Source organism: Anas acuta, chromosome 13 (genome assembly GCF_963932015.1).
Source record: "Anas acuta chromosome 13, bAnaAcu1.1, whole genome shotgun sequence".
NCBI lineage: Eukaryota > Metazoa > Chordata > Aves > Anseriformes > Anatidae > Anas > Anas acuta.
The window spans coordinates 19,578,696-19,606,459 of record NC_088991.1 but is presented as its reverse complement, the minus strand read 5'-3'; the positions used below and the strand labels follow the sequence as shown (position 1 = coordinate 19,606,459).

Here is a 27,764-nt window from a genome sequence, read left to right as displayed (position 1 = left end):
GCTCCTTTCCTATATTTTTTGTATTTTATATCTTTTTCATAGAACCAGGGTGTGCTCTGCTCTGTTCAGACAGAGCTTTGGTGAGCAGTTAAGGTAAATACGTGTATGCACATGTTGTTTGTCACTTCACCCGTCATGTTCACTTCCTTCTTAAGGTCCTAATCTATGAAGTTTTCCTTATCAGAAAAAGAGAGCATATTTTAATTTCACCCTTGCTGCGCTCTTCCTTAGATTTGGTCCTAAGTTTGTAAATTTTTCTGGTTCCATTATCAAGCAGATAACGATTCCACAAACAAAAACATTTTCCAGTAGCACAGCTCAATGCTGCAGGCCTTTTCCCTTCTAAGGTGCAAACACTTCATTTCTGGCTTACGAAAAATGCAAGTGAATGTTAAATTTCTTGCTTTTTACCTCGAAATGGAAAAAAAAAAACAAACAAACAAACAAACTGGATTGTCTGGGATGGGGCAGAAGAGGAGGCTGGCAAAATTTTTGAACAAATCTTCAGACTCCCAAGTTCAGCACCAAGCATTTCACAGAGAGAGGGAATACAATGGTGGGGCATGTGAGCCCAGGCTCAGAGCTGCTGTAAGAAAGTTTGTGTCTAGCACCACTTGGTTGTTGGGTTCTGGCTTTATTGCAGAAAAGTGGGTCACCAGCATGGTATTGGCAGCTCGATTTTGGTGTCATTCAGGCAGCTGCAGAGAAACAAAGAGGCCATCGATTAGTCTAGCAACAGCCTGGGGCCTCTGTGTTTTAATTACATCTGTTCTTTGGTCTGAATTCATCCCTGTTGAAACATCATTAACTTAAATGAAACTCCACAATAGAGGAATTTGACCCAATATGTTTTTTTTTTCTTTCTTTTTTTTTTTTTTTTCCCTCTGTGGTATTTGTACATCTAATTCTGTTCAAAATACATCTTTCCCACAACAGGCATTCGGGTTTCTGTACAAATGGGAGGTTGGGGTTGCAAAGAAGCGCTCAGACCAGGCCATCACATGCCCCGTGGCACGGTCCCCAGCCGCTCCAGCTGAAAGGAGTCCCTCAGATCCTGCTGTTGGCTCTGTCTGTCCATCTGTCCAGCTTTTGCAAGCAACCTCACTCCGTTTTCAGTGCCATTTCCAAGCAGCGAAATAAGATAATTTTTCCTGTTTTCTTTTACTGTAAGATGAAGCTTTAAGCAATTATTGAAATGTATTCCTCTGTTCAGGGGGCCTTCTCCAGCCCAGCTTGCAGCTCTGTGTTCAGCACAGGAAAGCCAGTTGTGTTGCTTGATTTACCAAATGGGAACTGATTATCGGTAGCATTTGGGCACTGTGGGCAGCAGGCTAGGGATGAGAAGTCCCCAGTGAAATCCACTGTCAGGTGGGCGCCTTTCTGGATGGGGTCATTTTACGTGGGACCTTTTCTGCCAAGGCTTGGCTGTTCTGTTGGTAGTTTTGGTTTTACTTTATTATTTCCCCCCTCCAGGGTGGTTATCTGAGGCACGGGGAGCCAAACCACGTCAGGGGTTAGCACTACGACGCGACGCCCCTCAAACACGCGCAGGAATGCATCTGGTACGCGAGGCATCCGGAGGGGGAGCCTTTACCCGTGTGGGCACGTGGTACCGGGGGGTGCGATCCTCAGGGGGGCTCCCAGCAGGGCAGAGGGGTGGTGAGAGGCTGAGCCGTCACTCTTTTCCACAGCCACCCGCACTGGCTGGCTCCGGCAGGACGCATGCAGCATCGAGAGCGGCCGGGAGCAGCAGTCTGTGGCCAAACCCACGCAGCGGGCGGCTTCAAGGGCAAATGGAGAGGCAGAGGCCAGGGTGTAGAGCCGCAGCAGCTGTCCTGGCCGGGCCCTTGCTCTCCTCCTTCCTGCAGGCCGCCCGGGTCAGAGCCCAGCAGGGCTCTCTAGCAGCGGAGAATGGGAGCTGGGCTGCCGAGGAAGCCCAGGGCAATGAGTCCTCGGAGCACGCCTTCTTCTCTCTGGATTACCAACATGTCCAAGTCCCCTTTGAAATCACGCTCTGGATCATGCTTGCATCCTTGGCCAAAATAGGTAAGGCGTCTCGGGAGGGTGAGGAGCGGTGCCTCACCTGCTCTGCGGGGCGGCCTGGGGACAGCAGTGGGGCAGGGAGGTGTCGGTCCTTCCTCAAATCCCCTTTGTGAGTAGGACCAGGAGGAAAAGGGACCAGCTGTGCTTTATCTCCAGAGCTCAAAGCTGTCTGGGATGGGAGAGAAGCAGGTGATCTTGGAGCTGGAGGTAACACGCCAAGTCCTAAGGAGGCACACCTTGTATGTCAGACTTTTGCTGAGACCTAAGTTGTACAAATGTACCTATGTGTGTGGTGATAATCTGACTTGGAAGCAGCCATTGTGCCCTTCAGGGAACACTTTTAGCTGCTGTAATATTTCCATGAGCCAGATAAAGTCAAATGAAACGCATAATGCAAGCAGACCTGCATTCATCTGCAGAACTTGCCATAGGAAAGGGGAATTTATATACTCTTTATTCCCCTCCTCCCACAGAAATTGTGATTGCTTCTGTGAAATTACCAGTATATAGGTTATTTTACCACCTTTTCCTTTTATTTTTTCATCAGAAAGAAAATCTCTCTGAGACTTGTTTTGATCAGAATTACTTTCAGATGGAAACGGTCTCTTCCTTTTGCTATTCTGCATATTATGTGACGAGGTTTCAATTCTATCAGTACATGTGAAGAAATAGCAATAATCACAGATATATATTTATTTATTTATTTCTATTCTATTTTGGTTTGTTTGATTTCTTTCTTTTAATATAAACCCACCTTGAGTATTTCTGGTGTTTGTCAGGATTTCTAACACTGGGTGTTGCACAAGGCTGGCCCGATTGGAGAAAATAAATAATAATAATAATAAACCAATGTTACCATTAGATTTGTGCTACTTATTAAGCAATGTGAAAACTGGTACTATTTATAATTTATGAGATTCCTTTTTTTTGATCTTTTTGGATGTATGGGATCTGTATTGTGTTTAAAATTAGCAGTTACTATTTCTGTTCTTCGTGCTTAGTTGGCATGCTAGCTAGATTACATCATAAATTATCTCAGACTTTTTTTATGCAGATTTTTTTTAATGTTTGTGTGTTACCAAAAATACATCTCTAATGTTATGCTATGTTGAACTGCAGTCTGAAGCAATAATAAATTCAGAAAGTTCAGTATTTCCAGCAATCTTTCAGATTTTTGAGCCAGTTTCTGATTGGGCAATTTTACCGTAATTATGCACATCTTTTGTTATGATTCCAAAGTGCAGCCTGCAGAAGGAGGGAAGTTAGGAAGCTTCCTCACCCCACTGAGGAGCTGGTGCTCTTTGGCCAGTTTGGCTGCTGAGATAATATGGATTTTTTCTCTTCATCCCCTTGCAGGCTTTCATCTCTACAGCAAGCTGCCTTCCGTCGTCCCAGAGAGCTGTTTACTGATATTTGTAGGACTCATCATGGGAGGCATCATCTACGGCTTAAATGACAAGTCGCCACCCGTTATGGACAGTGACATCTTCTTCCTCTACCTGCTGCCACCCATCGTCCTCGACGCAGGGTACTTCATGCCCAGCCGTCCCTTTTTTGAGAACATCGGCACCATCCTCCTGTACGCGGTGGTGGGGACGATATGGAACGTGTTTGGGATTGGCTTCTCGCTCTATGGCATCTGCCAAGTGAGGGCCTTCCACCTGCAGGACGTCTCCTTGCTCCATAACCTCCTGTTCGGCAGCCTGATCGCTGCGGTGGACCCAGTGGCAGTGCTGGCTGTGTTTGAGGAGATACACGTCAACGAAAAACTGCACATTTTGGTCTTTGGCGAGTCACTCCTGAATGACGCGGTGACCGTGGTAAGCCTTCCTCCAGGAGGGGAAAAGGCTTCAACAACCTCTTCTAGCAGAGGACGTCTGGTCCTATTCTCTGGCCTCAGGTTTTTGGGTGGACAACCCTTCAGTGCAGCAGAGCTGAGCACCTGGCTCGTGTCTGCAGGCAGAAATGCATGCGAGTGCTACGGCACCATCCTGTCGGGCTGCTGAACGCTTTGCTAATGGCTGTTTTTCTCTTTCCTTTCTCACCCAGGTGCTCTACAAGTTATTTCGCTCGTTCTGTGAAATGCCAGCCATCAAGACTGTGGATGTTTTTGCTGGAGTTGGAAAATTCTTTGTGGTGGGGATTGGAGGAGTTTTAGTAGGCCTTACCTTCGGGATGACGGCCGCCTTTACCACGCGATTTACCAAGGACATCCGCGTAATTGAGCCGCTCTTTGTCTTCCTGTACAGTTATCTGTCCTATCTCACTGCGGAAATGTTTCACCTCTCTGGAATCGTGGCGTAAGTATGTCCTAGCACCTCGTTTCTCCAGGGAAGCTTTTTGGTTATAGTTGCTGAAAAGCATCAGAAATTTTTAAAGTAAGTTTGCTTAGCTGGAAATGTCTGTGACAGCGAACAGAAAATTCGGGTGGGCCTGTCCATCACCTCTCTGTCTCTAGTAACGTTTGAAATCCTCTGACCAATTTCAGCCAAATTTGGCAGAGATCAGGGTTTCAAAAGTGCTAAACCAAAATTGCTTGCAATTTATTATAGCACAGTCAGTTCCATACACTGATAATTGAACACTGTGCTTACTGTCTCGTTGTGAATTTCACCTGCAGAGCTGGTGCTGAGAAAAAATGGATCTACTAGTCCTAATGGTTGAAGAAATCTCACCTTGGAAAGCAGAGACAGATGAAAAACACAGCACAAGTGATTCAGTCCTGATACCTGTGGGCTGATATTTGTTGCATTTGGTTCTACTGCCTAAACTAAGTTAGCTGCTGCTGAGGATCACAACCAACCATTTAATATTTCCCTAAAGAGTATAAAGTGCACTTAGACTCCATTGATAGCTACGTTGTAAACAACTGTAAATCGGATGATAAAAAAAAAAAAAAGGCTACAAAATAGAGACAGGAGTATCTGGGAGATCTATTTTAAAACCAATGATGCTCCTTTGGATTTAAACTATTCCTATACCTTGCAGATTTTGTTTCCTTGAATAGTTGATGTGAGCAATATTCTGGCATTACTGACAACAAGTCTAGCTCTGGGAATAGGTAAGAGAAAGCCTATTTATAGGAGCAAAAGACAGAACAGTGAAATAAATATAATGCTGCATAATCATCGTGGAGCAGAAAACATTCAATCCTAATGGTGTCTCCTCCTATCAATCACAATCTTCTGTACCCATTATGGAACCCATTTTCTATTCTTCTGAATAATGTATTGTTTCTAAAGCAAAGCAATTGCAAAGGCAGCCGATACCTGCACTACTGCACTTATAATTGGCAAATTATAAATGCCTCTTTTATATATCTTGATTTTTAAACAATACATTCATTTCTGACCAGGGAATACTGTATTATAAGAAACAGACCTTTCAAAGAAACCAAATGTTTCTTTGACAATAATTTGATTGCCAAAAATAATAAATTCTACATAGTCTAAAGAAAAAAAAAAAAGAAAAATGAATGTAACCCAATCTGCTAAGCAGTTCTGCAAATGCTTTTTAGTTTGAAATATATATATTTTTTCTCCTCATCCTAGTGGCAGTGTCCACCTTTGAAGCTGTGAGAGAATAGGTCAAATTTCTTCTTTCTTTGTGAAGCTAATCTTTCCTCCATAAAACACTTTCAAAACAAGCTCTGGAAGTCAGTGGCCATAAATACTTGTTGGACTTCTTAGTTCCTAGTTGGAACTATTTTATTCACTATTTATTGAGGCAGTTACTGGAACTGAAGAATTCTTTTATTTAACTTGTGCTTGAGGCAAAGTGGGTCAGTCTGAAATCAAAAAGACCGATTTCAGAATATTTTTAAGCATTGGTGCATTTTCTTAATAGATGAAGGAACTTAAACACTAGTTGAAAAATGGATTTGAACGTTGTGTCAGGCTGCAGAGTAAAATAGGATCTTTTCCCCAGTAAAAACATCGTGGCTTTTCTGAAGCTGACCTTTTGTATCCTATGTCTTTACTGCAAGTCCTTTCCATCAACACCAGTTTTGTTCGTGGACAAAAACAAATGTTTCTTTCTCCTTTGAAAAATGTATTTTTTTTTTTTTTAATGGCAATGAGGAAAAACAAATAATTATTTTAAGATGAGTAAACAGAAATGTTTATGTGTTTGTTGTTTTCATTTGTTTGAATGCCAAGCCAAGGAATCAGTAACTCACAGTGGGTGGAAGTCCATCTTCATTTGAAAAAGTCTTTTTTTTTTTTATTGTAATGTCTTGTTTGTTTTTCCAACCAAATACCAGATAAGTGTTTTTCCATAATATTATCACTGATTTTCTTAGTGGTTTAAGTAGAGCAGAAATGAATGTAGCTGTTGTTCATTCCCTTTGCCTTGCTCCAATAATATATGCGGTTATGGCAGTGGTGCTGCATTAGTGATTCACCGATGAGCCAGAAGAAAGTGGCCCTTATTCTGCTCTTGTTAGCAGCCGTGCAAATTGGGAGCAGCAACATGGTGGCCGGCTCTGTCTTCCTGAAATAAAGAGCTGTGGAGAAGGGAATCAGGGTCTGTGATTTCATGCAGGTTACAAAACCACAACCAGATGAAAACTCTCCTCATCCGCAAAGACGTGGAGACTTTGATTAGTTCATTTTGATACTTGAGCTGAAGCAGGACAGCAGTTACCATGAAATCCCCTGTGAAAGGAGGTTTCAGTCAGTAAAACTCTGTGGATGGCCTTCCAAACACCAGCAGAAATCAGATCTCAGAGAAGTAAATCCATCTTGCCGTTGTCGGTCCAACATTTGAAACAAAATGTTTCTGTCGGGGCTAAAATATAAAAAATGGAGCTTTGACTCTCTCAGCACTCAATTGTTCTGACCTTCCAAGACTGCTGGCCTGAATACGTATTGATTTGAAAAGCTGATGAATTAGGCTAACCACATGTACCCTGTAACTTGAAGAACCAATTAACCATGAAAAATTGCAAGGCAGAAGTTTTAATTGGTGGAGCACACTTCTGAAGTGACCTTGGCTATGCGATACACGAGGAAGTTGAATGTTCCGACTATAGCGACACTCTCTAATTTGCTCAGAAACACAGCAGTGCTCTTGGAAGCCTTTTCTTGGCTCATTGTGCAGCCTGATGAGTGTTCATTAAGATTTTTATTTTTACTGCTTGAGCATTTTGTTGGGTTTTGTTTGGATGGAGGGGATGGCTTCCTCGCTGTGCCCATAGAATGTGCATTGCAGCTCCGGATGGGCTTGGGATTAAACAGCGTGAGGTATGTCTTGTGCTTGAGTTTCTCCAGCTTTAGGCTATTTTTTTTTCCCCTGGGTGCAGGAGTGCAGCATTTGAGCTGCTCTGTGATTCTGAATCCTAGAAGAGTCTGCTGTAGTGACCAGACAGCAAACAAACTCAAAGGAGTCCTATTTATGAATTTCTCATACCGAGAAAAAACTCTCTTCCTCTCAAATGTCTTTTTCCCATCCAGGAGAAATAGCTCCTACAAATGAAACTCTTCGGCCCAGGTGGTGAGAGACTGGCACAGTCAGAGCGCTAAAGCTGTGTGGTGGTGGGAAGTGTTGGGTGTACTGAACTGGAAGTATTGCAGTGTGGCTATGATAAATGCAGATTGAGCTGTTTATCTGTTAAAAACCAGGTTCAGGCAGTCTGGTCAACCCATCTAGTATCCTGCTGTCCTGCTGGTCCTGCCGACATCAGTGGGCTGATGTAGGAAGTGGATCACTACTGATGCAAACATCTGACACTGGATAAGCCATTTTTATTTTTTCTTAAATGTCCATGTGTCAGTTTTCTGCACTGATGAAGAAAAATTTGTTTCATTTTCTCAGCATCATTGCTTGCGCCATGGGCATGAAACGTTACGTGGAGGCCAACATCTCTCTGAAGTCCCACACCACAGTCAAGTACTTCATGAAGATGTGGAGCAGCGTTAGTGACACCCTCATCTTCATCTTTCTTGGAGTTTCCACCATTGGAGAAAATCACGAGTGGAACTGGCCATATATTTGCTTCACTGTCATTTTCTGTCTCATTTGGAGAGCACTAGGTATGGTGAAATCATGCTTTTTTTGGTGGTTGTTTGAGTGAAACATACAATTCTGTGAAATGGGAGAGTGTTTCTGCTCCCAACATCATCCTCTGCTGTTTCCCTGTGTGTGTGGTTATTACAGATGTGAATCCAAGGACTGGAAAGGGCTGCCCCAGCTGATGTTTCTCTTCCTCCAGAACTGATGCCTGGCTCAAAACCAAGCCATGCCCTTTACAGCAATTTCCTATCCTGTGCAACCACCACAGACAGCGCTGGTGCTAAATAGAAATTCTCATATCTAGTTTATTGATACATCAGTCCTAGACCCTTCTTTGATTACCACGATCTCCTCTTCCATTTCAGTGTGGCTTAGTCCCTTGGTGTCTTCACAATAGGAGAAAGGGTGTAAGTGCAGAGCCTGGGATCAAAGAGCTGTGTAAAACCCTGGGGCCTCTGACTGCATATTCTGAATTGCAGGGATTTAAGGGATTTAATTCATAACAACTTCTGTGTACAGCAGTGTCCTTAAATGGAAAACTGTTGGAGCCATCAGACAGCTGTCCCTGGAGATGCTGTTCTGCTTCACATAGCTTATTTCTGTGTAGATAAGAGCTGGGACCTAAAATGGAGGTAATAGGAGAAAACGTGAGGATACTTGTGTAAATACAATTTTAGATGCCATGTTTAGGAATATAAATAGCTATAGTGAGTTGTCGTAACACCTATCCAGATTTATTTTTTTTTTTGGGTGGTGCTGGTGGTGATTACTTATAAGAACAAACCTGCATGTTGTGACATGGGAAGAAAATGCCAAGACCCAACACCTCAGTGCCTGTTTGTTCCTCTGTGGGAAAAACTGAAATGTTAGCAGGAAAATGATACCGCGAAACAGTTTTGGAGCTGGGCTCCAAAGCATTTAAACTGAGCTTTCCAAGGTGTGCTACAGACTCAGCAATTACCATTGTCCCTCTTTGGTCCCTCCCCCTGCTCAATCAGGGTCAGCTAGAGCAGGATGCCCAGGACCGTGTCTCATCAGGTTTTTAATAGTAGATAGATAGCCAACAGATAATAGAAGGAAGAGTGTGGACATATCCACAGAAGGAAATACCACTTCACTGATAATTGTGGCTAAAGATATCTTCTTGAGATCAGTTACAGTGAAAACATGAGTCCTGGTGCCAGAGTACTCTGGGATCTCATTTTATAATGTAACGTAATCAAATATAATACTGTTTAATATTGTACAAATGTTTTTTTGAAAGAAAAAGATGATAGAGATGAACTCCATGACACCAATATGTTGCCATCTTCTTCCTTTTCTATCCTTCTCATTTATGAATGTTTTTATATATTAACAATATCTGCAGATACAACAAAGCAAAAGAATTTTGGCAAAGAATTCGATATCTACAAAGCATTCAATGGGATTTATGTTTACAAACCACTGAGTCAAGCAGAATGGCAATTTACTTGAACTCAAATTTGATAGACACTTCAAGAAATTGCTTAAATAGGATAAACCATGATTAGCAAGACACAGCAGAATGTGTTTTACTGGCTGTTAATACATGCCAAGGTTTGTTTTAATAACTGTGCACTGTAAATGCACTTGGAAATGTGCATACATTCAAATCTTTTATGATTTTTTTTTTTAAACTAGATGGCTTAGATGAAAAGAAGTTCTGAGTTATTTTGATTTTTTTTTTTTCTCATTGCATAATCATCCTGCGTATCTGACCCTGAATGTGGGTCCCTGCAGCACCGTCATGCTCTGTGTGCAGGGCATCAGTGCATGGGGTGGGCGAGAGCTGGGCAGAAGTGGTTGGGGCTGGGCTTGAAGCACCTGCCTTGGAGGTGGTGGCCGAGGTGGGACCTGCTCAGCCCATCCAGGCTGCAGCAGATCTGGACTTGCTCATGGCGCAGGCCCAAACCCTACAGATTCCTCCTGCAGGAATCGGGTACTTTGGAGTTGACAGTACTGGGCTGAGGGTGTAAGTTGTGCTGTCGTCCTTCTGGATTTAGTTCAGAGCCTTTTGGTGCAGAGTAGAGCATTTGCTTGAGCTAGAAGCTGCAAAGCCCCTTGTAAGCAAATCCCTCCCCAGGAGCTCTTTGGGCACCCACAGCACGGTGCTCTGGGTGCAGGGAAGGTGCTGTGAGGCTCACTTCATTGAGCTCTCTATTTCTGATCATCCACAGGTTTTTGTTTACTTCTGCAATCACGTTGGTTATTTTTAGTTGAACATGTGTGGGAAGATGTTTGATTAGTACATTGCACATACGCTACTTTTGAAGTTTATTTCTTCAAGGATGTTTTACAAACACCCTCTAGAGGAGCAATAGTGATGTGGGTCCTGCTAATTCCTAGCAACAGGCAATGACAGTCTGTGTCACCAGTTCTCAAAATGGCTATTAATCTTCAGGAAATAAAATGTTTGTCATACCAGTTTGTATTAAGATCACGGCTTATAGATTTAAGGCCAGACTTTTTGTACCTTTATGAATCTGTTTGTGTATTTGCAAGCAACTTTGAATTACATCAATCGCTGTCACCTTACACAGTCTAAAGTTGAACAGCATAAGTCTTTGAGAGAAAAATTTGTGAAGAAAGAACATTAATGCAGGCTTAATTTTTTTTTTGTATATGTATTTTTTATTTTCATCGGTAAATGGTATGCTCTGGGCATCCGCAGTCATTAGGATAATACTAAAAATCCTTTGCAGAGTTCAGAGTCCTCCTGAAGGAAACTCCAGTTTTCCAGGTGGACTGTGATAAGCACGAGGCTGAGGGGAAAAAAGAAAATTTACTACAAGATGACCTGATTAAATTTTATAGTCCTACAAAGTCCCCCAACCTGTCGCCAGTCACTGGTATCTGTTGTATTCCCCCAAATCAAAAACGTCTGGGGCTGGAAGAAAAGCCCTTCTCCAGGGGCTTTGTGGAATTCTTGGGAATACACCCCCTTGGCCCTGGCCAAGTCCCAGTCATCAGTGTTTACCAGTTCAGTGATGTTGCACTGCAGAATATATCTTACAATTTTGAGTTTGAGATAATCAATATATTAGATATATTTATGAGATATGTATCTGTTTGCTCTTTTCATTTGATGTGTTGCCGTCTTCTTTCCTGTTTTTCAGGGGTTCTTGTACTGACCTTCTTCGTGAACAGGTTTCATGTGAACACTGTCACCAGCAAAGACCAGTTCATTATAGCGTATGGGGGTCTCCGCGGAGCCATTTGTTTCTCTTTGGTTTTCTTGCTTCCTGACTTTCACAGAAAGAAGCTCTTCATTGCAGCAACTACTGTTGTCATCCTCTTCACCGTGTTTGTACAGGTAAAAATGCTCAGTCCAAAGGAATGAGAGATTCCTTTGCAGATGTAGAGAATGAGCATGATATATATATATTTTTCAGATGAATAACCAGTACTAAGCTATTAGATCTGATGCACAAGCTAATGGATAATCTGTAGTTATTTTATGATGATTCAGCAGGAAGGGGATTGTGCTATCTCTTCCACTGGAAAAAAATTTGGGTGTGTTTCTTATTATAAAAGCCAGGAAAATCAAAAGTAAATGAAGTCATAACAGATATGATTTATTTGCCTCTCTCTTTTTTTTTTTTTTTTTTTTTTTTTTTTTAACATTAAGCCTTGTTGCTTTCTGCTTTCTCTTTTGGCTGTAGCAATTCTTCAGTCATGTTGCAGAATCACAGCAGTGATGCTTGCACAGAAACCTTCCTCTTGCACCAACATTTTTGCACAGCAGTTGCTGCTTTGGGTCTGCTGGATCTCGAAGAGGGAGCAAGTTTTGCTAACGAGGGAACCTCATCTTGCTAACGGGGTCCCAACGCAAGCGTGCAGAAGTTCCTATCTCTGTGCTGGGATTACCCTGTGCATGCATTTCTGTGGCTCTGCCAGCAGTGCTGTGGTGGCTTTGTTTGGTGGATCCCGTTGGGTCCCGGTGCAGGGTGGCGGGTGCTGTGCTCTCCTTAGGGCCGCGCTCGGCATCACCCTGACACCTGGCGGTGGCACAGCTCCGCGGGGCCTCCCACTGCCCAGGAGCAAGCATTCAACTCCCAGGCTGCTGCAAAGGTTTCCCTGAAATACCTCCTTTCACTTCACCACTTAAATGCAGTCGTTTCCAAATGAGGATGCAGCGGAAAAAATTGGGGTCGTCTGGTCCCGAAGCGAGCGGGGTCAGGCATGTGATGCTGAGCAGGGTGCTGAGCGGGGCTGCCCTCCTGCCGCCCCCCTCACACCCCGAGCCCCTTCGCCTGCCCTGGAGCAGCTGCTGGGCCTGCAGGAGGTGTCGGGTCAGGGCGACAGCTGCCGAGCATCGCCCCGCCGCACCGAGCCCCTTCTGCTCGGCCCCCTGAGCGTGGGTGTTGGGCTCCTGAGCAATGCAGAGGGGGCCGTGGGGCCGTGTTTGTGCTGGGGCCGACTCAGGGCTTCCCCACGTCCTCCTAATCCACATCACGAGCCAAAAAAATCCTCACAAGTGTGAGGTGCCCATGGGCTGGGAGCGGGGTGCCGCAGGGCAGCTGCACTGGGCCCGGCTCGCAGGGCTCCGCTGCGGGCTGAAAGGGGAGAGCAAGGGCCAGGGGGTGGGGGGAGCGCGGTTAGGTGGAGGGTGACAAGTTTTAAGATGCAAATGTGGGTCAGAAATTGAAAAGATACGGTCACTAGGCACGTCCGCTCATGCAGAGACGCTCTTGAGCCTCAGACAAAGGTTGTTCTAAGGCAGCAGCTCCATTCTGCAGAGCCCTCGGAAAATCCTTCCCAGGACCGGGAAAGGGCCTTTGTGTAACCTCAAAGCTCGGCTGGTGATGTCATCTCCGTGCTAAAGGGTGAGAGTTAAACAGGGTCCCCCCGCGGGTTCGTGGCAGCGGGGCGACCCCTTGACCCGCAGCCATTCAGCGGGGGCACAGCCCCTGCTAAGGCAGGCTCGGCGCGGGCTCCAGGTACCCGCAGTGTTGGGCCGCCGAGGCCACCACAAGAACAATGGGACAGGGGAGTAAACTTGCTCAAAAGCCGAGCCAGAAAGATATTGCTGCAGCCCAGCATAGAAAACATAAGCGAAAAATACAGATGCAGGTTTTAAGGTGAACCACCAGAAAGGCGGATTTATAAATGAGTCCTGCAGCTTCAGAAGCCACTTCATTTTCTTGGAAATGTTGACGATGCTGTCTGAAAAGCCTTGTGCCATGCAGACTAACAGCCAGCGGTAGGGTTTGTCCATACATGGGTCTGTCGGTGCTTTATATAGCCCAGGAAACATGGCTATTTTGGTCTTTCTAGCTCAGTTGCATGAGGTTCTTCCCACCACAGGCCTGGTTAATGATTTTGGGAAGGCTGACTGAGGAGTTGTCAGTTCCTCAGTGCTCACTCTCTCAGCCTATTGGCCTCTGACCTCTTTGGTGAAATTGTTAGCAAATATGGTAACTGGGAAGTCTGTTTTTTTTTTTTTTTTCTTTTTTTTTTCTGACTGTGCTTACCCATTAGCTACTGAATCACTGCTGATAGAAAAACTTTGTGTGAGCTGTGATAGAGCTGTCAGCATCGTGGGATGCACTCTAGGCGAATTACCCCTGGTGGGTGGAGGAGGTCACAGGGGACCTATGGGCATGTCATGGTCTGGTGGCCCGCAGTGACATGCGGGATTCTTGTAATTCTGCCAAGGCGAGGAAGGGCCAAAGGAATGCAGGTGTGTAGGTGTTTCTGAATCTGTGTGTCCTGGGCATAAATCTCTGAAATGCTACTTTAAGATGAATGCAAATGCAGCTAATTATCCACTGAAGGCAAGAGACCAAACTGCATAGTCTCTACTTAATTTTTTTAATATCTTTTGTTTCTGAATTTGTGAGTTTTATGTTATTTACTCTGAATAATTATGCATTTTTTATTGCTATTAGCTATTAAAATGACACATTAATTGTTTTTGCAATTAAAAATGTGTTCAACTCTCCTCTGTGCCAACATTTGTGACATTCAGAAGTCATAAACATCAACCACTCCATCATTTTTGCTGTAAACACGTCCTAGAAAAGTAATTTCGTATGGAAGCCAGACTAAGAAATGCATCACAGCAGCATTTTAGAAATTCTCTCACGAGGCTGAAAGGACATTAAGACTCTTCCCTTGACCCTTCCCACCAGGTGGATACTTTGATTAGTAGACTTAGCCACTGGCTGACAATCAAAGATCATTGGAGTAACGATCTGTGACATGCAATGCTCAGAAAGTTAGCAGACATCACCCCCTCCGGGCTGGGCAAACGCTGGTGGAGGCTGTGTGCTGTGAGGTACCCAGGGCTATCACCGTTTCTGGCTTTCCATCTGGAAGTCTGCAGGCTTGACCTTGAAATTACTGGTCGAGTCTTTGTGTCTTTGAGATGCCAGAGGCCAGATGAGGAGTGGGGAGCGCTTCCCCTCTCTGCCTACACATCCCAAAGCCTGCACACGAATTCCCATTGATGAGCTACCTCTAGAGCTCCCTGCAAGCAAGCCAGCTGCGTGGCTTGCAGTTGGGGTAAGAGTTTCCAGTGTTGTCAAAGTATCACAGGTTGTATCCTGCCTGTAAAGCAGAGCAGAGGAGAGGTGCTAGCTCGAGCAGCTGGCCTTGGTCTGACAACCAAGTTATTCCTGCTGCAGTGGCTGGGGTAGCTGTGGTTCACGTCCATGCCTGTGAATTTGCTCCAAAAGAAGCAGAGCAAGCACTGTGAGAATGCTTGGTGTGAAGACAGCCTGATTTTGGGTTTTGTGGTTTTGCTGCAGGGGATGACCATCCGCCCTCTCGTTGACCTGTTGCATGTCAAGAGGAAAAGAGAGAGTGCTCCCACGGTGGGAGAGCAGATCCATATCCGGGTAAGTGGGGCATCTCTCAGCACACGGCTAGGGCTTTCCTGCATGCTTTGCTGACAGCACGTGGTCCTTCTGAAATGCAGCTCCTGGGGCTCTACAGCTCTGCACACTCCTGTTGATTTTACCTGAATCCTCTGCAGGTCAGTCCCTTTCCAGGTTTGAAGTCCTATGCAGCTTTCTAGCCACGGGTCGCTGTTATTTGCATTGGAATAGCAAGCCCTGACTGACTCGGTCAGGCATTGTACTAGGTGATGCACAAACTTGACAGGAAAAGATGATCACTTGCCAAAAACTTGTGCTCTAACCTTGTTCAGAAAAGGGGAAAGGAAAAATGAGATTTGGGTGCTTTCAGGGCTGAAATCTGAAGTCACCAAAGCCTAAAGGTGCAGTTTGGTTCACCTTGCTCTTGCCATCCAGGCATTGGCCTTTCTAGTCACAGAGAGCTTCTGAATCTGGTTGTTTATGCCCAGTCACACTTCCATAAGCACAGCTCCTTTAGGAATGTTTTTGTCTTCTTTTTTTGGGTAGCTAGAAGTAAAGATATTAGGTCTGAGGACATTTATAGAATGTTTGCCATCATCACAATTAGATTGTATTACAGGGCTTTGTCTGAGGTGAACAGAATAGTTCAATAGGCTGAAGAGGCTTTTCCTATAATGAACAGAGAATACTTTCTTCTTTTGTTAGTGACTGAATAGTAAATCATCTCTGAAAATGTGTTTATTGGGAAATGTGAGCAGAAAATGGCTATGTACCAATTAAGCTAAGCAGACAAGGTAACAATGCCGATAGTTGGAAAGCAGGCATGCAGGGAGCCAGAAGCAGCTTTTGTCCTCAAATTTCTCAGCCCGGACACTCAGGGCCCCTTCCCACCAGCCTGCCCAGGAGCTACCATCCAGCACTGGCAGCAGCCCTGGTGGGTGGGGGATTTGTCCATCACTCCTCCAACTGTATAGCCACTGATAGCGAGGGCCGTAAACCTGTGCAGCACTCTACCACAGCAGACAAGAGAACTGTTCTGCCTCTAACCCCCCCAAAAAAATCAATTTCTGACAATTAGAGGTGAAGGAAGCTCTGGGAGCATTGGTACCCAAGTGAAGGGTCTTTGAGCAGTGGTGAACTCTTGCAGGTTACAGATGCCAGTAGGAGGGAGGACAATTTGAGAAGTTAGAGATTTAACTTCAAGGTGGAAAATCAGCCTGCTTGGGATTTTTAATATAATTAAAAAAATAATAATAATGTTTTTGTGTAAGGCACGATGTGGTCAATGATTTTATTTAGTGGGAAGTGCTTGGGAGAAGGCAGTGTTTGTTATTCAAGTGGAGCATTCATTTGTGTGTTATCTACATCTATATCCTGAAGACACTGTTCTCCTGAGACAAATTGTCCTCAAAACATGCGGCATGAACATCTCCTGCTTATCAAGGCCCAATAGGCGGGACATGCCAGCCATTAGCCAACCTGTGTGTATCATAAAGAACAGATCCATGTCCCTCAGCGATTAGTCTTTGCTTGCACAGGCCTGAAAGAAAGCCGCCAAATTACTCATTGTACTCCAGAACCAAGGGATACACGTGTAGGGCTGAATGGGGAATTGAGCCGACAGCCCCTCTTCTTGTTTACCAGAGCTGTGTACCTAGCTGCAACCGTCCCCTGTTTTGTCTGCTGGCTTTTGATGTTTGCTGACTGAGTTCATCACGTATGCAACACGTGCAACCAGTGTACAGCAAAATCCTCTCTTCTGTTTAGTTCCTGGATCATTTGCTGGCTGGCATAGAAGATATATCTGGACACTGGGGACAGTATTACTGGAAAGACAAGTAAGGATTTGCCAAAATACAACTGGGTACATGCGTAGAAAAAAATGAGTCTGGTTCCCATTCCGTAAGTTTGCTCTGTGGGCAGCTGAGCCTCGTTCATCCTCGTGGCACAACACAGATGGAAGGGGGCAGCTTTTCCATCTGCAGCAAGGTGAGAGCAGGCTGTCAGGGCACCAGTGCTGAGCAGAGCAAAGCCTCTCCCCTTGCTTGCAGGTCACACGTTGTTCTTTGCCCTGAAAAGACTCCTGCCGGCCCAGTGCCTGCACACTTAGCAACACGGGTAGGAGCTTGCAGCACTTGGAGAGGCAGCTGCTTGTTGCAGGCTGACAAATTACAGACCATCTCTGCTGCTTTCTGTAGCAGTTTTCATTGAGTTCTTGTAGATTGTCTGCATAGGACAAATTGTTATTATTTATAAAAATATGAATAGCTTTAAAATATGCTAATAACAATCTACCTGCTTTAACTCCTGGCTGTGCAGACACACAGATGCAGCAAACTTCATGATACGGGTTCAGATCAAGGCAGCTGACAGGTATTTTCCTGGAAGTGCCAGTGCTTGGAAGTGCCACTAGAGGGTATGGGAAGCGCTGCTGCTGAGTGTACTGGCTCCTTGCACATAGGTTTGTGTGCAGCTGACGGCAGCCAGACCATGTTTAATAACAGCTAGGTCTTTTCCAAACCTCATGCTGCATTTGAGCAGAAAGTGAGAGGAAACAGCTCAAGAGGGAATCTGGAAGTGTTTAAAACACTAAGTCCTGCTGTATCCCTTGGGGCTGCTGCGTGTACTTACAGCACTTACTAGCCTTCATAATAAATTTGGCACTTTGGGGAGTTCTTACATTATTTGAAGATGTTTTAATATCTTAGCTCATGTACAGAAATAAATAGGGCCTGGCCTCTTGGGCCATTGGTTTCTGGAAAGCAGGTAATGAAATATAATAGAATATGGGGCAATCAGGGACCATGAGCATGCTGGCTTGCTCAGAGGCATAGCAGTTCTGGGGAGTAGGGGGAATGAGGCTAAGAATGTCTTGCTCTGTCCTCAAACAGGCTCGAGTATCTCAACAGCAAATACCTGCAGAAGATCCTGCTTCGAGAGTATGACCAGCCAAAATCCAGTATCGTGCTTCTCTACGAAAAGCTGGAGCGGAAGCATGCCATCGAGCTGGCAGAAGCCGGGCAGCTGGGTCACGCTCCGTCTCACCCGTCCTTGCTGTAAGTGCTCCCTGGCCAGCTGCACGAGTCACAAAGTTTACAGTAAGGCCATGCCCCTGCTTGGGAAAGCCAGCAGGCAGGATTTATCCTCCTCCTGCCGTATGCTGGCTCTTGGGGCAAAAATCGGGACTGAGAATTATCGAGGTTTCTCAAAAGAAGAAATCTTATTATTTTTTTTTTTTTTCTCGCGAGGGCTCTGACAGAGCTGCTGGGCTTTGGGGCTGCACCACTGTGCATCTTCTGAAATAAGGTGCTCTGGGTTTCTTTGCAGCAACAGCGACAGGACTGTCATAACAGACAAAAAGTCAGAGGATACCCTGAATCCGGATGTCCTGGAAAATATACAGGAGATATTGGCAAGGAACCTGTACCGAATAAGGAGAACGGTATAACTCTTCCCTCCATCTGTATTTTAGATGTCCAATAACAAAAGTTATCTCAGTTATCCGAACAGCCCGCGCAGATGTTATGAATATTTACATAATTACTAATGATGTGTCTTTGTGAGCAGAGAATAGTTGGCTGTATGAAGCCAGATCCAGTTTCCAAGTCAGTGGCACATTTCTGTTTGCAGCATGACAGCTCTTGAAAGGTTCACCCAGTCAGCCTATAATTTCATGAAGTATTTTAGGCATCAGTACCCAGCACCAAAAGCACGAAAGGAGGAGCATGGGGATCTTCAGGCAGCAGGTTAGCACATCCAGCTGCCTCAACAGCTTCTGGCTCCCTACAGGCTGGGAGTCCCCTGGAGGAGGGGTGTTTAAGGTAGATGTGGCACTTAGGACATGGTTTAGTGGGCAATATTGGTGGTAGGTTGAAATAGATGATCTTAGAGGTATTTCCAGCCTTAATGATTCTATGATTTTATGAAAGATGAACACCCACCCGCTGTTTGCACTTATTCCTGCATGGCCAGCCTCTGCTGGGTGCTGTTTCAGGGCATCCCGTGCTCACAGGTGGTCTCTGGTGTGATGCAGGGCCCGGCGTACAGCAGGCACAGGCTGCCTGGAGAGACAGAGCCCACGGAGCAGGCCAAGGAGATCCTGATCCTGCAGCGCAGGAGCCTGCGGGCAGACACAGTTGGAAGTGATGGGGGCAGCTCCAGGAGGGAGGTAAGAGAGAGCGAGGACACCCATGGCTGTGGGGCAATGCACGGGATGTTCTCTCCAGTGGGAACGTGGACAGCAGGTATCACAAGCGCTAGACAGAGCGCCCTTTCTTGCTGGAAATATTTCCTTTCCAAGAAAAATCCCGTCTTTAAAAAATACCAAAAAGTTCATCTCAATCCTAAATTCAATTCCTGTGAGTAGGGAAAAAGAAACATACCAATTCCAGCTCGGAGCACCCATTGTCAGAGGTCCAGATGTTCTGCAAACATTTGAAACTCTTTGGTGTTTTTATTCCCCCCACAACTATTTTGAAAGGACAGAAGCATTATTGTGAGCTTTTTTATTTATTTTGGAGGTGAGGTTTTTGTTTTTAAAAGCAGCTCTGGGTTCTGGGCAGGTTTGAAGAAAGTAAAATAGAAGAAAGCGTGGCATGCTGGATTCCTGGGAGAACCATTTGCAGTCCAAATTCACTGGCACAGCTCCCTGTCAGTTCATGGAGAAATGAGGTAAATGCAATGTCTGTGAGTGGTGAGGGCTGCCCATGGTTTCTCTGCTGGTTTCTCTGGAAATTGGTGGAAGAAACTGGGCAAGGATTTCCCTGTGGAAAGACAGAATGGTCCAGGAATGGCACACAAGGTGTAGACTCAGTCTCTGGCTTGCTCCATCCCTCTGCAACTCTTACTCTGGAGGAAGCACACCTGAGCCCCCTGTAACTTGCTCCCAGCTCCCCAGATCAGCAGCAGTAGCTGCTGAGCCATCCCTAAATTTCACTGACTTCTCTGGGACTCCGTCACTAAGGAGAGCAGAATGACCTTTTAAAAAGAGGTACTTTATCTTTCTTTATTTAGATAGTAATTTTCCACGATAGCCCAAGAACTCGGCGCTGCCGCGGGCTTTATTCCATTCTGATTTCTTTGTTCAAATGCCAGTGACTGAGGAGCCCACCGAGAGCTGCGGTACTGCACCAAATGCTGCTGCTTCTCAGCCCTTCATTCACAGAAAGGTGTTCCGGCTCTTGCAAACAACTTAAAAGATTTAATTTGATCATTTACATGCTGATTGGTACTTACAATTCAAAATAGATAGGGAAGAACATGGCATGTTCCTGTAGAACATTTGGTATAATTAAACTTCAAAAGAACAACATCAAACTCGCGCTGATTTTGAGCACGTTTCATTCTTTAAGGACATTTGATTGTTAACCCTTGTGCTCCTGCACTCCTGCTGTCTGCTGCTCCCAGCAGTAACACAGTGTATTTGGTGGGACATCCAGCACCTCTGGGAAGACTTTGTCCTGTTTCTCTGGATGCTTGGAACTGGCCTTTCACTGGCTGCTCCCCGGGGCAATTTGCAAGTGGATAGAAGCAAGACTGTCCCCCAAAGTTAAGGGAAAATATTTGGAGCCTCAGAATTATCAACATGAAGCGGGGAGGTGTGTGAATGCTGCTACTTCCCACTACAGAAGAAGAGATTGCCACGCTGGATTTCACCAGCAGGATGAAGGAACGCTATGATAACAAGTAAATTTTAGCCCATTAAAAGCAGCTAAGTATTTTACATTTTATATTGGAAAAAATGAAGCCACTCAGATTTAGTGTTTCATGCCAAGCTGATGACCAAGTGGCACTTCCCTGTTTAAAACAGCTGTGAGTGCAAAATCTAGGAGCTTAGTGTTTGAGAGGCTCTGTCCCATGCTCCATCTTTTGTAATCCCAGAGGGAAGGGTTTGGCCTTACAGGCTTTGAGTCAGCAAGAAAAAATACCCACCCTCACGCCACGCGTTTTTCTGTTCTGCGTTTGACCACAAGATGGGAGCATTACAACTGTGTTTGCAAACCGACCTGGAAATCAGGAACCGAACTTCAAGCAAAGGGCCACTGCAAGCCTCCGCTGCTGGTGAAACGTGGGAGCCGTCTTTCCTTCCCTGCCTACACGAAATAAAAAGCTTTTGCGATGTGTTCAGTCAGTTGCATGTCACGAGCAGAGTGAATAATTAAAAAATGCCTTTGGCTCAATAGAGGCACTGCTTTTCCTGCTCGGTGGCTGTCAGCATGTTGGGCTTTTCCTCTTTTAGTGGAGTTGATTGGTCTTTTGCTATTAAATTATGAAGCTGTTGTAACTCAATTAGATTAATCTCATAGTTTATTAGATCCTGGTTTGTCTTCCTCCTGTACCAGTCATCAAAAATAAGGTGTGTATGGAAGTGAATCCTTTCATAGGCCTGTGGCTCTGCCAGACCGTGGAGGAACCAGAGGAGAGGAGGCATCCATCCTGTCTCATGCCCAGTTTTGGGGGGCTCACCAGCATCGGTGCTGGCTGCAGCCAGCTTAAATCCCCTCTGTTTGTAGCCTGGGTGGCTGCTGTGCTGTAGGCATCTGCCTTGCGGTTCCACAGGCGTGTGGGGTGGCCCTGGGCTGTGTTAGGAACCCCTGCCCAGGAGGGTTTGCTCAGGGAATAATAGGTTAGGCAGGGAAAAGAAAGCAGAAACACGCAGCCCGTATCCCTCCTGGGCCACGGGCGCAGATCAGATGCTTTACACCAGGCACAAAAATGTTGGCAAGGCTAAGAGGTGACTTCAGATCTGAATCGCAGCCCAGAGGATTAACTCCAAGACTATCTATTTCCAGCAGAAAGTTCGCTTTCCTCTGCCTAAGGACAAAATTCCTCCTGAAGGCTACTGCTTCCTGTGGCTGTGCATCATGTTGGCTCTAAACGCTGTGTGTATTTTGGGCTTGCCTTGTTTTAGGCAAGGATCCAACACAAAGTACCCTGGCACTGTGGTTTCTGAGACCCAGGATAGCTTTTATTTACCACGGAGGACCCAGAAAATCCTTGCACCTGTAGCCAGGCAACTTCGCTCTCTTTTCTTCTGCCAAAACGCAAGTGCACTCCCCCAGAAAGAGCTTATTTGGAGCTGCCCGTGAGCCGTGTGCGTAAATGACATACTGCCTTTGGTAATTATGTTGGAGCCCTTTCATGGAGCATGCTCTGAGAAGCATTAAATGCCCCTGGGAATGGCTTTCCAGGGAGCCAGGCTGCTGCTGCGGAGCCTGGGAGGCATTGTTATTAAAATGGTCAATAAAACTGCACACAATGGATGGAGGGCATCGGGTCCCTCGTTAAGGGAGGGAGGAAAGCGAAAGGAAACAAAACAGAAAATCAGGTTGGGAGGTGTCCAGAGTTATTTGGCAGTCTGGCTTTCTGGACCTGGGTGCCAAATCACAGCTGCGTAAGAGACTTACTCCCTGTTTAGAGGAGGGCTGAATTTGGGCAGCATTGTGCTACCTGATTTTTTTCTGAAGGGTGGGGATTGGCAAGCTCACTACCTGCCTCCTGGCTCTGCAGCCAGGGTGGGAAATGTCCCTGGTTGGCCATGGGCAGGGACATTTCCCTGTCCTTGCCTGCAGCCCCCTTGCCCCAGGTCGGCTTTTTTCCACTGGCACCCACTGCATTGTGCTCCTGGAGAGCTCAGGCCGCTCCCACCAACCTGAACCACATCGGCGTCTGTAAATATTTCCCCTCAGCGATGCCTGCCATGTATTCGGTCTATTTTTAGAAATAGTTCTTTTTGTTTTTCTTGGCAAAAGGAAAACAAATGGAAACGGAGTCCTTGGGGATTGCAAATGGCTTGTTTATGAAGCATGAGTGTCATTAACAGACTTGCTAGCAATCTTCATAAATACATTAAAGTACTTTTCTTCCTTAATCACAGAAGGAGGACTCCTCCCCGGCGCAGGGCAGCCCCGACGTGCAGCCCAGGCTGTGCCGCTCCCTCACCGGTAAGCTGGGGGGGCCTGGAGGGCACCGAGTCCCCCTCCCCACCATGGGGGGACATTCAAGAAGGTGGTGGGGAGGTTGTTCAGGGGGTCTGTTCCATGTTGCCTGCATGGCTGGGATCTGTGAGGCAGCCCTTCCAGCCCTGGTGTCCCGTCCCAGCCCTCCAGGTGGGCACGTAGCGTGCTGTGCAGCCCAGGAGAGGAGCAGATACTGGGGGCAGCCCATCTCACCCCACTGCTGGTGTGTGGAGCAGAGGGGATGCATCGCGTGCTGGGATGCGCTGCTGGCAGCAAAGGGGCTCTGGGCAGTGATGCTGGCAATGATAGCAGTGGGATGTGAATCCCTGTCCAGATGTTTGGCCTTCTTGCTACTTGTGTGCTGCAAGGGGTGGCTTCGATTTGCACGGAGATGTCCATGCACGTCCAGCCAGGCATGCATTTGACGCTGGTACCTTTCTTTGTATCCCACCAAGCACCAAGATATTTGATAGTAACTGCAGATCATTTTACCTGTGGTGAAGCTAATGCATAAACTAAAACCTTATAGAAGTGATTGGTATTCTGAAACATGAAGTTTGTGCAGAAATGCCTTCCAAAAATTAAGATTTTTTTGTTTGGTTGTTTTTTGACTGTTATTGAAGTGCGCCAGTACCAGCACTGTTTGTTTTGAGTATCTGTTACAGTGGCTTAAAACCTCAGGTGTTTTCATAAGAACAAGCTCAGTTTTTAGATGATTGAAAGCTTAGTTTTCACACTTAAAAAAAAATAATTTAACACCAGTGAAGCCTCACACAAAGTTTAGCTTGTCAAAACTCTAAAATGCATCTTTCAAAATGCAGAGGATGGTTTCGTTTTAGCTTGGAACTGCAAAGAGTTGTTCAGCCTCCAGCCATACTGGAGATGCAGCACGTAGGAAACCAAGCACTGAGTTTTTACAGTACGTGGCAAATGCCTTTTAGCACAATTGCATCTGTAAAAGTGATGATTGAAAAGGTTCAGTGTTGATCCTGCAAGTAATATTGCCTCCAATACAGGCTGAGTTGGATTAAGAGGCTGGATCTAGCATTAGCATCCAGAGAATTTCTTTATTATGTGTATTCTGGAAAAATATTTAAGTGAGAAAGTATTTTTGTTTCCTTTCACTATTTTTGTGTCCTTCCAAATCTGACGTTTTCTTTCTTTGCAGTTTTTTTTTTTTTAAATTAACAAAAAACTTACTAAGAAGAGAGCTGTAGAATAGCTGGCATTTTATCTGTAGAAAGGCATCTTATAAGAGCAGGTAAAAGGGATTCTGTGTGTTCATAGATTGGACGTCTGCTGTGGATGTAGCTATTTTAATCCACATTTTATTATAAATGTTTAAACTGTGTTGTTCCTTAAGAAGAACATGAGTGTAGCCAGAGCAAAGTGACAGAAAGCAGCATTTCTGGGTTTTCCTTTCCTTTCCTTTTTTTTTTTTTTTAATGTTCTCTCTCATTAAGGCTGTGCTGCAGGGAAGATGTGAGCACAGCAGCCCCCTACATACCTGGGCACTGGGTGAAGGCGCTGCAGCTCCTCTGTCTTGATTGTGTGCACCCAGGTAGTCTCTCCTGTGGCCTCCTGGAGTTGCAGGTGCTCCGCCAGGACACCTGGGTGGTGCCACGGCTTCTCGAGAAGCCGTGTTTAAGGTAGTCACTGAGGTGACTTGTTCTGCAAAGTGGCTGGTGGGCACTGACAAAAGAATGGTTATATTGAACCAGACACATAACACATTTCAAAGTACAAAGCGGGGCTGAAATCACCTTTTTATTTTATTTTTTTCCATCCAGGCACTGATCTTTGTCTTCTGCTTTAAAATTGAAAAGTGATCTTTGCAGTGGAATAGCTCATCCCCAATGAGCCAGTGGTCATCTCAATAGCTCTTGCTATTGCTTCATTACTGCTGACCCACAAAGGAGAACATCTCTCATACCAGCCTGTGTTTTTCTCTTCTCGCAGTTGGGAATGCAGAAAAGGTTCAGGCCGTGAAGCAGAACCGATCGCAGTCCGTGTGTGTCATCCCACCGCCGCAGCCTGGTGGCACCGCCTGGGGTGAGAAGGAAGAAGCAGAGAAAGAGCTAACTTTGGATATGTAAAAGCACAAGTGGTGCTGCTGGCTTCCCAGCATGGAAGGCTGTTTCATGGATGTCTACAATACAATCTGCTTTTTTATTTTTTTTCCTGTAATGGAGGCCAGCAACATGATGGTAATGTAAATAAGATGCATATTGAAAAGGACAGCACGGAGTGGGCAAAAAAATCCTGAGTGATCGACATCAAAATGTGCTCTCATTGCACAGCACTGTACTTTTAAAGGGAACCAAGAAAAAGGGAAAAGATGCACAGACAAGCACCAGCAATGCAAGGTAATGCCTGAGAGGGGAGCTAAGAAAAATTAGTTTGCTCATTCTGGGAAAATTGCTGAAACCGCCTGCAAGTACAAGAAAAGATGTTTTAATAAGATGAGATATTGGGTCTTCTCATTAGTCAGCAGGGATAGAATAAACAGCAGGGAGCATTTAGATTATATGTTAAGAGAAACTTTACAATTTCAAGGAGAGTTTTATTAGGCAATGGAGCATGCTACCAGGAAAGGCAGCAGAAACACCAAAAGTCTCTCCTGCATCTAAGAAACTGGTGGGTCCTGAATATGAACATTAACCCTGTGAATTCCGGGGTTAAATCGTGTTGTTGAATCAGGTGGTGTGTCTGATCCTGTGTCAGGATTTCTGCTGCCACTACTGAGACTGCAGCATTGGAGGAGGTTTGAGGCAGTCTCCTCACTATTAAATAGAGAGGGGGCCCCCAGCCCCTCTGCTGTCAGGAAAGGCACAGTCCCATTTTGCAAGAGGTGAACTGCAAGGACAGCACCTGAGGATGAGACGCTCCATGCCTGGGTAATTTTGTCTGAAACTCCAGGTAAGTGTTCAAGCCTCTGAATTCTTGTCCTTAGCTGAACCCCAAGGGCTCAGTTCCAGTACTGCAAGCGTTGGCAGTTTTCTTTCTCTTCCCCTTCCTCTGCATTGAAGAATTCAAGAGCATCTAATTGGAACAAGTGGCCAAAGAGACTCTTTCTGAATTAAAAATAAAAGAAGTTATAGGAATTCGTGTACTTTCCTCCTTGATATCCTTGGACTTTAGGAGCCAATCTCCTGTGTGCAGAAATGCTCCATTAGGAGATCGCTGCCCGGTACGCTGCAGCTTTCATTTTAAATTAAAGACACAAAATTGTGTGTGTTTGCTTTACAAAGACATGAGGGTCTCGGTTATCATTTGGACAAGCTCCTTTACCTTTACAATGTCCTGGAATAAGCTGATACACTTCAGTTTTACGTGAAGGCCAGTCCTCGCTGCCCCAACACTGAAAATCAGACCTTGTAGCCTTATACTATTTTGTGCATGCAGGTGCATGTGTGTGCATATTTACTATTTTAGTATAATTCTACCAACAACTTCATTGGTAGTTTTGGTTTGATTTGTAGTTCAATCCATATTTTTATAGGAGTCATGCCTTTGTTTACGCTTAAGTTAGAAACTAATCCACACCATCCTTCAGCATGACGCAAATACAACATGTACTGCATTTCTATCTCAATTAAATACCTTGTGTTACGAGATCATCTCAGAGTCGTTACCTCCTTGTGTCCAACCCCCTGAGGTCAGCAGTAGCTCGTGCCACCGGCGGGGTCTCTGAGGCTCCGTCTGACATCGGTCCAAGGGATGCAGCACACCTGGCAGGCCCCCTTTGAACAGCGAACTGCTCAGCCCTGCCCTGTGCCACCTGTGTTAAGTGAACGCAGGACAACCAGCAAGAGTAAGGAAAAAATGGCCTGGTTATTGGCATAAGAAATTGCCTGCAAGGAAGAGGAACAAAATACTGAACTCGAAGGTCCTTTTTTGTCTGTAGCTATAGAGCAAAACTGAAAAGAAACCAAGTGTCGGTCCAAAGAGTTTTTAATCAAGTTTTTTTAATCAAAGGTAGAAACTTTGTGAATCTCTTGTCCAATTTTTATTTTTTGGCTTTTAAGCTGTCTGTCTTTTCTCCAAAATAGCTGGACAAATGTCCGTACCATCTTTGTCTTGTACAGCATCCATCGTACTTCCAGGCATTGGGCACTTAATGATCTCTTTTCATTTGAGCTTCCCATCATATCAAACGAGTTCACTGCAACACTGTTATGGGTTTCCAGGGCTCTTATCCAACGGTAGCTGCTTTGGCAGGTGTAGATTTCTTTGTAATACTGTAATGGGCAACAGAAAAAGTTGGAAAAGCAGGACTCTTCCAGAAAATGGGCTCTTTGCAACACTGAAATTCTATGATGTGGAGAAAAAAAAATAGTCTTCATCATTTTGTTTCCCCCAAAGATGTGAATGTCTTGTCTCATTCAGATGAACCAAAGATGCCTGTATCTGCTGGCGTGTTGGCCAAACATTCCCCAAACAGCTGAAACACACTGCACCCATGGAAGGAGGCTGAGGACCAACCATCCCCATCACATCCCAGTCAGATGCCCCCTGGCCCTAAAATCTTTCCATCTCCTGAGCTCTGTGCCTGGGGGAAGAGCAGAGTTCAGGGCCTGCTCCTGCCATGGTCCTGGCTCCAGCCAGCCCCGCGTGCCTTCACACGTGCACTGGCCTGATCCTGCACAGATCCCAGCCCTTTAATCCCTTTCAACCCTGCTTTGCGGTGCTGGGACCGTAAATACCTCTCTGCTGTATTAACAATTTGCTTGATCTGCAGAGAAGACAATATTCTGTGCAGTACATACTTTCCCAATGAGTCACTATGCCCCACATTTAACCTCCTAGATGCTATGATATTTTTTTTTTTAAGTTTCTTTACAAAATATAATAGCACAGCTAAAGCTTTCATGAAGCTTTTCCAGCTGCTTAGTGGCCAAGCCCTCTG

At 45.3% G+C, this 27,764-nt stretch overlaps 1 protein-coding gene across 1 annotated transcript; it reads left to right on the top strand.

Annotated features, from left to right (window-relative positions):
* The first annotated feature begins 1,476 nt into the window (after nt 1–1,476).
* LOC137863686 (sodium/hydrogen exchanger 2-like) lies at nt 1,477–26,475 on the top strand. Its single transcript, XM_068697052.1, has 13 exons — nt 1,477–1,562; nt 1,692–2,046; nt 3,400–3,863; nt 4,093–4,343; nt 7,858–8,075; nt 11,193–11,389; nt 14,829–14,918; nt 16,665–16,735; nt 17,789–17,953; nt 18,225–18,339; nt 18,931–19,065; nt 22,774–22,840; nt 24,815–26,475. Exons 1-13 carry the CDS (start codon nt 1,554–1,556, stop codon nt 24,949–24,951), a joined length of 2,274 nt encoding a protein of 757 aa, XP_068553153.1. The 5' UTR covers nt 1,477–1,553; the 3' UTR covers nt 24,952–26,475.
* The last annotated feature ends 1,289 nt before the right edge of the window (nt 26,476–27,764 follow it).